The following is a 14,154-nucleotide window of genomic DNA, read 5'->3' as shown; positions in this document are numbered from 1 at the left end:
ATTTTAACTTTGATTATATGCAAATTAGCCTCTAGGAGCAGGGGGGGGAGCTCCTGCTCCTAGAGACATCACTGATGTTAGCCAGTTTAATAGGGTTAATTCTGGTGACAGAAACCCTTTAATCTTAATCCACGTGGTATCATTTTGTAGGATATATACACTCACCTAAAGAATTATTAGGAACACCTGTTCTATTTCTCATTAATGCAATTATCTAGTCAACCAATCACATGGCAGTTGCTTCAATGCATTTAGGGGGGTGGTCCTGGTCAAGACAATCTCCTGAACTCCAAACTGAATGTCAGAATGGGAAAGAAAGGCGATTTAAGCAATTTTGAGCGTGGCATGGTTGTTGGTGCCAGACGGGCCGGTCTGAGTATTTAACAATCTGCTCAGTTACTGGGATTTTCACGCACAACAATTTCTAGGGTTTACAAAGAATGGTGTGAAAAGGGAAAAACATCCAGTATGCGGCAGTCCTGTGGGCAAAAATGCCTTGTGGATGCTAGAGGTCAGAGGAGAATGGGCCGACTGATTCAAGCTGATAGAAGAGCAACGTTGACTGAAATAACCACTTGTTACAACCGATGTATGCAGCAAAGCATTTGTGAAGCCACAACACGCACAACCTTCAGGCGGATGGGCTACAACAGCAGAAGACCCCACCGGGTACCACTCATCTCTACTACAAATAGGAAAAAGAGGCTACAATTTGCACGAGCTCACCAAAATTGGACTGTTGAAGACTGGAAAAATGTTGCCTGGTCTGATGAGTCTCGATTTCTGTTGAGACATTCAAATGGTAGAGTCCGAATTTGGCGTAAACAGAATAAGAACATGTATCCATCCTCTGATGGCTACTTCCAGCAGGATAATGCACCATGTCACAAAGCTCGAATCATTTCAAATTGGTTTCTTGAACATGACAATGAGTTCACTGTGCTAAAATGGCCCCCACAGTCACCAGATCTCAACCCAATAGAGCATCTTTGGGATGTGGTGGAACGGGAGCTTCGTGCCCTGGATGTGCATCCCTCAAATCTCCATCAACTGCAAGATGCTATCCTATCAATATGGGCCAACATTTCTAAAGAATGCTATCAGCACCTTGTTGAATGAATGCCACGTAGAATTAAGGCAGTTCTGAAGGCAAAAGGGGGTTCAACACCGTATTAGTATAGTGTTCCTAATAATTCTTTAGGTGAGTGTATGTTTGTAGGGATTTGTGGTCCCACGTCCCACCATGTCCTTAAGGCCTCTTGCACACGAACGTATTTTCTTTCCGTGTCCGTTCCATTTTTTTTGCGTATGTGGAACCATTCACTTCAATGGGTCCGCAAAAAAAATGTGTGCATTCCGTTTCCGTTTGTCCGTATTTCCGTTCCGCAAAAAAATAGAACATGTCCTATTATTGTCCGCATTACGGACAAGGGTAGTACTATTCTATGAAGCGCCAGCACACGAATGTCATCCGTATTTTTTGCGGATCCTTTTTTTGCGGACCGCAAAATACATACGATCATCTGCATGAGCCCTAATTCAGAGCTCATTAATTTCTCTAGATCATATACAGTCCTGATTAAAAGTTTAAGACCACTTGAAAAATGGCAACAAATCATATTTCACATTGTTGGATCTTAACAAGTAGAGCTTCAACATGCAACAAGAAGAAATGGGAGTGAGACAAAACATTTTTTGAGCATTCAATTAATTGAAAATAACGATCAAACTGAAACAGGCTGTTTTTCAGCTGATCCAAATTTTAGGACCACATGCCTTTAAAAGGCTAAATCTGTGCAAAGATGTGGATTCATTGTCATTTTCTGTCAGGTAGTCACACGTTGTGATGGCAAAGGCAAAAAAACTCTCTCTCCCTTTTTGAACGTGGTACCGTTGTTGAACTGCATAAGCGGGGTCTCTTACAGCGCGCCATCGCTGTTGAGGTGGGACGCAGTAAGACAGTCATTTGGAATTTCTTAAATGATCCTGAGGGTTATGGAACAAAAAAGTCAAGTGGAAGAGCCCAAAAAATTTAATCAGCACTGAGCTGGAGTATCCAATTGGCTGTCCATCAAGACACTGGACGATCCTCGACCCAAATTAAGGCCCTTACTGGTGCTGACTGCAGCCCCATAACCATCAGACGGCATCTGAGACTGAAGGGCTTAAAAAACAAAAAACTTCTTCAAAGACCTCGTCTCCTTGAACGCCATACCAGGGTACTCTTTATACAGAAGAGACAGAGAAGGCAAGAAAGGAGGAGGAGTGGCCCTGTATGTGAAAGATAGCATTAAATCTAACCTAATACAAGTTGGTGAGGCCAACATAGAGTCAGTTTGGGTTACGTTGCAGTTTGCTAACCATGCAGTAACTCGTGTAGGTGTGATATATAGACCACCTGGTCAAGTTAAAGAACTAGATGATCTACTAGTTGAAGAAATAGCTAAAATGACAATGAAAGGAGAAGTTATCATTATGGGAGATTTCAATCTTCCAGATATAAACTGGAAAACCAAAATAGCAAGTTCTACCAGGAGTACAGATATTCTAAATTCCCTACTGGGGTTATCTCTACAACAAGTGGTTGAGGAGCCAACCCGGAGGGAGGCCATTTTGGATTTGGTATTCACAAATGGGGATTCAGTATATGATGTCATTGTAGGCGAAACCTTGGGATCTAGTGATCACCAGTCAGTGTGGTTTAATATAAGAACTGTGAAAGAGTCCCACCACACAAAAACAAAAGTTTTAGATTTTAGAAAAACAGACTTTTCAAAAATGAAATTAGTCATAAATGAGTCCTTATCAGACTGGAACGGATTACATGGAGTCCAGGAGAAATGGGACTACTTAAAAGGTGCATTATTGAAGGCAACAGAAAATTGCATTAGACTTGTCAGTAAAAGCAAAAAAAGGAAGAGACCACTGTGGTACTCAGCAGAAGTGGCCCAAATCATTAAAAATAAAAAGCTAGCATTTTGTAATTATAAAAAAAACCAGAGCAATGAAGATAAGGAAATCTACAAGATTAGGCAGAGAGAGGCCAAGCAAGTTATAAGAACTTCTAAAGCGCAGGCAGAAGAAAAACTAGCTCAGTCTATGAAAAAAGGGGATAAGACATTCTTCAGATATATAAATGAAAAAAGGAAATTAAAACAAGGAATAACTAAATTAAAAACAAAGGACGGAAGGTATGTAGAAGAGAATAAAGGGCTAGCCGACTGCCTTAATGAATACTTCTGTTCAGTTTTTACAAAAGAAAAAGGAGAAGGACCTCCACTAGAAAGGATGACTACAGGGAGTGCAGAATTATTAGGCAAGTTGTATTTTTGAGGATTAATTTTATTATTGAACAACAACCATGTTCTCAATGAACCCAAAAAACTCATTAATATCAAAGCTGAATATTTTTGGAAGTAGTTTTTAGTTTGTTTTTAGTTTTAGCTATTTTAGGGGGATATCTGTGTGTGCAGGTGACTATTACTGTGCATAATTATTAGGCAACTTAACAAAAAACAAATATATACCCATTTCAATTATTTATTTTTACCAGTGAAACCAATATAACATCTCAACATTCACAAATATACATTTCTGACATTCAAAAACAAAACAAAAAGAAATCAGTGACCAATATAGCCACCTTTCTTTGCAAGGACACTCAAAAGCCTGCCATCCATGGATTCTGTCAGTGTTTTGATCTGTTCACCATCAACATTGCGTGCAGCAGCAACCACAGCCTCCCAGACACTGTTCAGAGAGGTGTACTGTTTTCCCTCCTTGTAAATCTCACATTTGATGATGGACCACAGGTTCTTAATGGGGTTCAGATCAGGTGAACAAGGAGGCCATGTCATTAGATTTTCTTCTTTTATACACTTTCTTGCCAGCCACGCTGTGGAGTACTTGGACGCGTGTGATGGAGCATTGTCCTGCATGAAAATCATGTTTTTCTTGAAGGATGCAGACTTCTTCCTGTACCACTGCTTGAAGAAGGTGTCTTCCAGAAACTGGCAGTAGGACTGGGAGTTGAGCTTGACTCCATCCTCAACCCGAAAAGGCCCCACAAGCTCATCTTTGATGATACCAGCCCAAACCAGTACTCCACCTCCACCTTGCTGGCGTCTGAGTCGGACTGGAGCTCTCTGCCCTTTACCAATCCAGCCACGGGCCCATCCATCTGGCCCATCAAGACTCACTCTCATTTCATCAGTCCATAAAACCTTAGAAAAATCAGTCTTGAGATATTTCTTGGCCCAGTCTTGACGTTTCAGCTTGTGTGTCTTGTTCAGTGGTGGTCGTCTTTCAGCCCTTCTTACCTTGGCCATGTCTCTGAGTATTGCACACCTTGTGCTTTTGGGCGCTCCAGTGATGTTGCAGCTCTGAAATATGGACAAACTGGTGGCAAGTGGCATCTTGGCAGCTGCACGCTTGACTTTTCTCAGTTCATGGGCAGTTATTTTGCGCCTTGGTTTTTCCACACACTTCTTGCGACCCTGTTGACTATTTTGAATGAAACGCTTGATTGTTCGATGATCATGCTTCAGAAGCTTTGCAATTTTAAGAGTGCTGCATCCCTCTGCAAGATATCTCACTATTTTTGACTTTTCTGAGCCTGTCAAGTCCTTCTTTTGACCCATTTTGCCAAAGGAAAGGAAGTTGCCTAATAATTATGCACACCTAATATAGGGTGTTGATGTCATTAGACCACACCCCTTCTCATTACAGAGATGCACATCACCTAATATGCTTAATTGGTAGTAGGCTTTCGAGCCTATACAGCTTGGAGTAAGACAACATGCATAAAGAGGATGATGTGGTCAAAATACTCATTTGCCTAATAATTCTGCACGCAGTGTAATAAATCATTTGATGCATGTATCTTTACAGAGGAAGATGTTCTAAGTTTGCTGTCTAAGGTGAAGACAAATAAGTCACAGGGGCCTGATGAGATACACCCAAAATTATTAAAAGAGCTTAGTGGTGAGCTGGCAAAACCGCTAACAGATTTATTTAACCAATCATTAGTAACAGGAGTCGTCCCGGAAGATTGGAAATTGGCAAATGTCGTGCCCATTCACAAGAAAGGTAGTAGGGAGGAATCGAGCAACTATAGACCAGTGAGTCTGACATCAATAGTAGGCAAATTAATGGAAACCCTATTAAAGGATAGGATTGTGGAACATCTAAAATCCCATGGATTGCAAGATGAAAAACAACATGGGTTTACTTCAGGGAGATCATGTCAAACAAATCTTATAGATTTTTTTGACTGGGTGACTAAAATAATAGACGGTGGAGGTGCAGTAGACATCGCATATCTAGATTTTAGTAAGGCTTTTGACACTGTCCCACATAGAAGACTTATCAATAAACTGCAGTCATTGAGCATGGACTCCCATATTGTTGAGTGGATTAGGCAGTGGCTGAGTGACAGACAACAGAGGGTTGTAGTCAATGGAGAACATTCAAAACAAGGTCATGTTACCAGTGGGGTTCCACAGGGATCTGTACTGGGACCAATTTTGTTTAATATCTTCATAAGTGATATTGCAAAAGGCCTCGATGGGAAGGTGTGTCTTTTTGCTGATGACACAAAGATATGTAACAGGGTTGATGTTCCTGGAGGGAAACGCTAAATGGAAAAGGATTTAGGAAAACTAGAAGAATGGTCAGAACTCTGGCAACTGAAATTTAATGTGGATAAGTGCAAGATAATGCACCTGGGGCGTAAAAACCCAAGGGCAGAATATAGAATATTTGACACAGTCCTGACCTCAGTATCTGAGGAAAGGGATTTAGGAGTAATTATTTCAGAAGACTTAAAGGTGGGAAGACAATGTAATAGGGCAGCACGAAATGCCAGCAGAATGCTTGGATGTATAGGGAGAGGTATAAGCAGTAGAAAGAGTGAAGTGCTTATGCCGCTGTACAGAACACTGGTGAGACCTCACTTGGAGTATTGTGCTCAGTACTGGAGACCATATCTCCAGAAGGATATAGATACTCTAGAGAGAGTTCAGAGAAGAGCTACTAAACTAGTACATGGATTGCAGGATAAAACTTACCAGGAAAGGTTAAAGGACCTTAATCTGTATAGCTTGGAAGAAAGAAGAGACAGAGGGGATATGATAGAAACTTTTAAATACATAAAGGGAATCAACTCGGTAAAGGAGGAGAGCATATTTAAAAGAAGAAAAACTACCACAAGAGGACACAGTTTTAAATTAGAGGGGCAAAGGTTTAAAAGTAATATAAGGAAGTATTACTTTACTGAGAGAGTAGTGGATGCATGGAATAGCCTTCCTGCAGAAGTGGTAGCTGCAAATACAGTGAAGGGGTTTAAGCGTGCATGGGATAGGCATATGGCTATCCTTCATATAAGATAGGGCCAGGGGCTATCCATAGTATTCAGATATATTGGGCAGACTAGATGGGCCAAATGGTTCTTATCTGCCGACACATTCTATGTTTCTATGTTTCTATGCTCGTTTGGACTTTGCAAGAGAGTACCAAACATGGGACATTCAAAGGTGGAAGAAAGTTTTATGCTCTGATGAGAAAAAATTTAACCTTGATGGTCCTGATGGTTTCCAACGTTACTGGCATGACAAGCAGATCCCATCTGAGATGTTTTCTACGCGCCACAGTGGAGGGGGCGCCATAATGGTCTGGGGTGCTTTTTCCTTCAGTGGAACAATGGAGCTTCAGGAAGTGCAGGGGCGTCAAACGGCCGCTGGCTATGTCCAGATGTTGCAGAGAGCATTCCTCATGACTGAGGGCCCTCGTCTGTGTGGTAACGACTGGGTTTTTCAACAGGACAACACTACAGTACACAATGCCCGCAGGACAAAGGACTTCTTCCAGGAGAATAACATTACTCTTTTGGCCCATCCTGCGTGTTCCCCTGATCTAAATCCAATTGAGAACCTTTGGGGATGGATGGCAAGGGAAGTTTACAAAAATGGACAACAGTTCCAGACAGTAGATGGCCTTCGTGCGGCCGTCTTCACCACTTTGAGAAATGTTCCCACTCACCTCATGGAAACGCTTGCATCAAGCATGCCAAAACAAATTTTTGAAGTGATAAACAATAACGGCGGAGCTACTCATTACTGAGTTCATGTTTGGAAGTTGGATTTCTGTTTGGGGGGGGTTTAGTTTTTTTTGGAGGTGTGGTCCTAAACTTTTGATCAGCTGAAAAACAGCCTGTTTCAGTTTATTCGTTGTTTTCATTAAATTGAATGCTCAAAAAATGTTTTGTCTCACTCACATTTCTTCTTGTTGCATGTTGAAGCTCTACTTGGAACCTTGTTAAGATCCAGCCATGCTAAATATGATTTTTTGCCATTTTTCAACTGGTCTTAAACTTTTGATCAGGACTGTATGAGTTTTTATGTTGAAATGTTACTTTCTGTCTGAACAGGGTCCAAGCTGAAAATCTCATCCATTTTGGATAATCTTGTTTGGTCATGGAAAGCTTCCATCCCTTTTATATCAGGCTGATGAAATGGCTCCATAAACAATAGCAAATGCCTGTTAAGTTCTGAGTGCAAAATAACAGCAACAGGCTGTATTGTAATATTCCAGGGAAAAATATATATACAAACTGTCAATGAAATTGAGGGGGCACTCTGTCATCCTGGGCTTGATATATTATATTATATTATATTACTCTTTTATTAAGATATTTCCCGTCCAGCTCCTATTCCATCCATGCAAGATTTTCCGTGTTACTGCTTTTTCAGCATGCCTGTTAGTATATACATTTTTATCATTTTCTATGTCTTGTATGCTATGAGGAAGGGCTTGTATGCCCGAAACGCGTAAGCGACAGTGGTTTTAATATTTTTCTGCTATGTTCTGAGTTAATAAAGAGATTTGTTTTTATTTGGGTGCCGATCTATCTATGTTTTTCCTAACAACACTTTAGACACAGCGACATATCAAACGTTTTGATGGAAGAGGGTCTGAGTGCTGAGACCCTGCTGATTGCCAAGATAAGGAGTTGAAAAAGTCTATGAGTCGGTCTTCAGCAGCGAGGAGAGATCTAGCGCAGCACTACGAACTCCTCATATTAAAGATTAACAGCGCTCTCAGCACTCTGATCCCCACCGATCAAAACCTTTGATAGATCATGGAAAGTTTTTCTAAAGTCAGCTCTTCTTTAAAGGGGTATTCCAGTAAAGTAAAAAAATATTTGAAAAGGTAGTGCTGGTCTCCTCTTGCCGGCCCTGTCTGCCGTGGAAATCTTGCGCCTGCGCCGTCCCGTTAAGTATTCGGCGCAGTGAGTGAAGGACGCTCGCCGGCTGACGGCTTCACTCACTGCGCATGCGCTGAATACTATGCGGGACGGCGCAGGCGCGAGATTCTCACGGCAGACAGGGCCGGCAGGAGGAGACCAACACTGCCTGGCCCTGTCAATCAAGTGTAGCAGGGCGTGACCAGAGGTGGGAGAACGGAGCCTCTAGTTGCAGGAGCAACGCCCCCCCTGCTCCTAGAGGCTAATTTGCATATTATAAACGTTATTTTTTCTCAATAACGGCGGCACGCAGTGAGATGGCACTAATATAGTTATGTTCAGCTGACATTAGTACATCACTAATGTCAGCCAGGTTAATAACCATTTTCCTGCTGACAGAAACCCTTTAAGTCTGCAAGCTGTGACCCAACCAGAACCCATACCTATACATATAAGCAGAGCTTCATTTTACCTTGCAATCCATTTGTCTAGCTCCTGTGTGATTCTGCAACACACTGAGAGCATCATGGCGCCTGATCTTCCCTCACAAAACTACAATCCCCACAATCCCTAGCTTTCCTGCTGTGAGTGTTGATGATTACTGATTGGCTGCCTGATATACAGCCCGGTCATGTCCCCTCTACTCAGTAATCAGCAGCACACTGACACGCCCTTTGTTTCACAAGACATTTAGCTACACACTGAGCATGCTCAACCTAACAGGTCAACGCCATGGTAATGTATGAGTGGGTAGCAGAGGAAGAAAACGACTTTTATAACTACTGAGCGGCAAATATGTGAAATTTACATTATATTAGGTAATTATTGATGATTGGTGTAAAACATAAGTTATATTTATGGTAACCGGAATTCCCCTTTAAAGGGCATCTGTCAGCAGATTTGTACCTATGAAACAGGCTGACCTGTTACATGTGCACTTGGCAGCTGAAGACATCTGTGTTGGTCCCATGTTCATATGTGTCCGCATTGCTGAATTTTTTTTTTAATAGGAGCAACGTGGGCGTTGACTTTACTCCTAGAGGCTCAACTCTCTCTGCAACTGCTACACCCTCTGCACTTAGTATTCGGTGCAGTACAGAGCCCCCATTGCTCCTATAGGCTCATTTGCACATGTAACAGGTCAGCCAGTTTCATAGGTGCAAACCTGCTGACAGATGCCCTTTAATAAAAAGGTGTATATTTACATAGTTATTAAGGGTTACCCCTAGTGGGAAAAAAAAAGGCTTTACAATGATCGTAAATCCTCCTATACCGTAATGTTGAGACTTTCCCTGTGCTTCCTCCCTGACATTGGCAGGGAGGAAGTAAAGGGCTGTGGACTAATTCAAGTGTTCTTCAACTTTGCCTCATATTGAAATGGAGCGTGTTACCTGCGAGAGACTAGAGCATTCAGTTTTTTAAATCTGGATTAGATACTTGAATTTACACACTGTGGCGAATATCCTAAAAGGATTTTATGTAGATCACTGAAGGCGCGCACTAATGCTAAGCATTAGGACACTCTAATCATAGACACATCATACAAATCCATGTTACTCCTCCATGGCTAGATACACATTATAGTTCTACTGTTACAAATGAAATTGCTGTTTATATACATTTCTCATATGGAAATCAGAGTTAAAAGTAAAAGAGGACACAGAATAGAGTCACAGCACCCTCCAATTTCACAACTGATGGCTCAGCTCACAGATCCCCACTGATGCACTCTTCCGACTTGGCTCATTAGTACATTACAAGCTTCATGTGGACTTACCCTTTAATCACTAATAAACTGTGTGTATATATAGAATATTAGGAACACTGCAATGTCAGTTAATATTCCTTTTACTGCTACATTATACAGCGAGCAAGAGGAAGATATGGTATTTGAAGACTTTGCACGTGACCAGCTTAAAGATGAATTGCAACCTGAGGAGAAGGAGGAGGAGGAAGACGATGAGAAATGAAATCTATCATAAATGCTGTTCCATATTATACACCGCACACAAGAGACCTACATTAGGTGTGGTGATATTATATAGGAATTATGGACTGTGGATCAGGAACATGTGCACTTTAAGAGAACCTGTCACATTGAACATGCACTCCGATTTGCAGGCGGCATGTTATAGACCAGGAGGAGCTGAGCAGATCGATATGTAGTTGTATCTGTTTGAAAGTTTCTCATGAAGCTTGCAATTAATTAAAACCTCTGCTCTTTATATATTTGTGAATCCAGTGGGTGGTCCTAATCAGTAATTAACAGCCTTACCTGTATGACTGTGTATAAAGATAGTTGTCAATCACTAAGTAGAACCGCCCACTGGACTCGAAAGCATAGAAAGAGCAGAGATGTAAATGAAGAACATACAAAAAGTTAAATTGGCTGAGAGGATGGTTTGGTGTCACGCTGCCCTCTTTTCTCTTCCTATACCTACTTAGGGCTTGTTCACACGACCGTTGCCCCTCCGTTGCCGTATTGCGGCCCGCATACGGCAGGTCCGCAATACACGGGGCACCGGCCGTGTGCATTCTGCATCACGTATGCAGACCCAGGTCCGCAAATCCAGAGATGCGGTGCAGAACGGAACCACAGAACGGAACCCTACGGAAGCACTACGAAGTGCTTTCGTGGGTTCCGTGCCGCCGCACCGGAAAAGGATAGAACTTGCTCTATCTTTTTGCGGAACGGACAGATCGCGATCCCATTTAAGTGAATGGGTCCGCGATCCGCATGTGGCTGCCCCACGGTCGGTGCCCGTGCATTGTGGACTGCAATTTGCGGTCCACAGCTCAGGCAGCACACACCTTAGGCTGAGTTCACATAGGCGTTCAGCCTTTCCGTTCTCCTGCTCAGTTAGAGGAAGAACGGAAAGGACGGATCTGTCACATAACTGAGTCGAACTGAGCCTATGGACCCCATAGACTATAATGGGGTCCGTTAGGTTTCCGCTCAGAGGAAGATTTTTGAAGCAGAGACAAAAGTCCTGCATGCACAACTTTTGTCTCTGCTTCAAAAATCTTCCTCTGTCTATGAGGCCCCCTAGGCTTCGTTATTTGCTGAATCCGACCTTTCCGTTCTTCTCCTATAACTGAGCAGGAGAACAGAAAGGCTGAACTCAGCCTTAGGAATACCTGGACGAGCAGGACTGTAATGCTGAGTGTTACATTGTAGACATGTTTTAGTCTAGTGCAACATTTCTGATTTATTTTCAAATAATATCACATCACCTAATGAGAGTTGTTGTTTGCATTACCCAAATCCGTAGATTGAGAAGAAATAAAAACTGCCTGATACATGTTGTGTGCATTTCTCACATTACATCATGCATTTTGTAGGGTGCTTCTTTGATATGACTATTTTAGATATAAAAAGACAGTATAGCCCTTAACACTTTCTGAACTGATTTACCCATACATGACTGACAGTAGAACGTATAAAATGTGGAAGGTCATGTGCTACTGTATAATGAGCAGAAAATAATAAAGAGTACAACATAAGTAGTGTTTTTATGTCATCATTTCAAGGATGTTCATACTCGAAGTGTATAATACAGAATAATCTAATAGGTTCTCTGCTTCTAAAACAGAAAGTCATACCTAATAAAATATTTACTACTTAACATTTCCCATATGTCTACTTTATGTTGGCATCGTTTTGGAAATGTCATTTTATTTTTTTAGGACGATAGAAGGCTTAGAAGTTTAGAAGCAATTCTTAAAATTTTTAAGAAAATTTACAAAACCCACTTTTTAAAGACCAGTTCAGGTCTGAAGTCACTTTGTGGGGCTTACATAATGGAAACCCCCCATAAATGACCCCATTGTAGAAACTACACCCCTCAAGTTACTCAAAACAGATTTTACAAACTTTGTTAACCCTTTAGGTGTTTCACAAGAATTAAAGGAAAATGGAGATGAAATTTCAAAATTTCACTTTTTTGGCAGATTTTCCATTTTATAATTTTTTTTTCTTTAACACATTGAGGGTTAACAGCCAAACAAAACTCAACATTTATTACCCTGATTCTGCGGTTTACAGAAACACCCCACATGTGGTCGTAAACTGATGTAAGGGCGCACGGCAGGGCGCAGAAGGAAAGGAACACCGTATGGTTTTTGGAAGGCAGATTTTGCTAAACTGGTTTTAGATGCCATGTCCCATTTAAAGCCCCCCTGATGCACCCATACAGTAGAAACTCCCAGAAAGTGACCCTATTTTGGGAACTAGGGGATAAGGTGCCAGTTTTGTTGGTACTATTTTGGGGTACATATGATTTTTAATTGCTCTATATTAAGTTTTTTGTGAGGCAAGGTAACTGAAAAATGGCTGTTTTGGCACAGTTTTTTTTTTTACAAGATTCATCTGACAGGGTAGATCATGTGCTATTTTTATAGAGCAGGTTGTTACTGACGCAATGATATCAAATATGTCTACTTTCTTTGTTTGTTTGTTTCAGTTTTACATAATAAAGCAATTTTGAAAAAGAAATTATTTTTTTGTGTGTCCATTTTCTGAACGCCATATGTTTTTTATTTTTCTGCCGATCGTCTTGTGCAGGGGCTCATTTTTTGCAGAAAGAGTTGAGGTTTTTTGGGTACATAGGATCATTCATTATTACACTTTATGGGGCAAGGTGACCAAAAAATTTGCTGTTTTGGAACAGTTTTTATTTATTTATTTTTACAGCGTTTATCTGAGGGGTTAGGTCATGTGACATTTTCTACAGAAGATCGTTACGGACGTGGCAATACCTAATATGTATACTTTTTCTTATTTATTTAAGTTTTACACAATAATAGCATTTCTGAAACCAAAAAAATGATGTTTTAGTGTCTCCATAGTCTGAGAGCCATAGCTTTTTTATTTTTTGGGCGATTGTCTTAAATAGGGTATAATTTTTTGTGGGATGAGGTAACGGTTTGATTGGTACTATTTTGGGGGTCATAAGCCTTTTTGATCGCTTGCTGTTGCACTTTTTGTGATGTAAGGTGACAAAAATGGCTTTTTTTACACAGTTTTTATTTTTTTATTTTTTATGGTGTTTATCGGACGGGGTCTATCATGTGATATATTTATAGAGACGGTCATTACGGACGCGGTGATACCTAATATGTGTATTTTTTTTTCATTTTTTATAGGAAAAAGCAATTTTTTATTTTTTTTTACATTTTTATTTTTTTATTTATTTTTACTTTTATTATTTTCACTTTTTTTTTTTATCAAGTCCCTCTTGGATCTTGAAGATCCAGTGGGGCTGATGGCTGTACTATACTTTGCAATGCTCTTGCATTGCAAAGTATAATACAATCAGATGCCCTGTAGGTGGCAACAGCGGACACTTTTGCAAAGGGTCCGGTTGCCATGGCAACCATTGGGCGCTGCAATTGCAGCGCGGCAGCCCCGATGGTGGAGAGAGGGAGCCCCCTCCCTCTATTAACCCCATGGATGCCGCTGCTGCGGCATCTATGGGGTTACAGCAGAGTGTCAGCATAGAGCTGACACTAGCTGCTGATGCCGGCGGCTCAGGAATGGAGCCGCCGCCATCACACACAGCAGGGGGACCGCACGGCATGGGGGCAGCACTGGAAAGGGGGGGTGGCGGGGTGGTGTCATGGCCAGCATTGAGGGAGGTGATGCATCACATCATGAAATGGGGGCAGGAGGAATGTATGGGGCGGGGAGGGGGCGGACCGTATCAGGGCATGAGGCAAGCTTCAGCGGCAGGCGGACACAAGGGGGGGCTTGGAGGGGCACAGATGGGGGTCACCGATCGGGGGCACCAGGACACATTACATGATTTCAGGCTCTGATCTGCAGAGCGCAGATCAGAGCCTGCAACTGGCATTTTTTCACTTCCGCGATCCGATTGGTTAGTCTGCACAGACTAACCAATCGGATCGATTGC

At 41.6% G+C, this 14,154-nt stretch overlaps 1 protein-coding gene across 2 annotated transcripts in view; it reads left to right on the top strand.

The window, feature by feature from the left end:
- The window catches only part of SAG (S-antigen visual arrestin), a 38,847-nt gene extending 28,635 nt beyond the window's left edge, over positions 1-10,212 (top strand). Inside the window, exons 14-15 of one of the 2 annotated variants that reach the window (XM_040431022.1) lie at positions 5,665-5,671; positions 10,110-10,212. In XM_040431022.1, coding sequence (XP_040286956.1) covers positions 5,665-5,671; positions 10,110-10,212 — 110 coding nt within the window. Of the gene's footprint in view, positions 1-5,664; positions 5,672-5,886; positions 5,893-10,109 lie in introns of both variants that reach the window. The other variant, XM_040431021.1, reaches the window with a different exon arrangement.
- Positions 10,213-14,154: the final 3,942 nt, after the last annotated feature.

This window comes from Bufo bufo, chromosome 4 (genome assembly GCF_905171765.1).
Source record: "Bufo bufo chromosome 4, aBufBuf1.1, whole genome shotgun sequence".
NCBI classification, from domain to species: Eukaryota; Metazoa; Chordata; class Amphibia; order Anura; family Bufonidae; genus Bufo; species Bufo bufo.
This window is presented reverse-complemented; position numbering and strand designations above follow the sequence as displayed.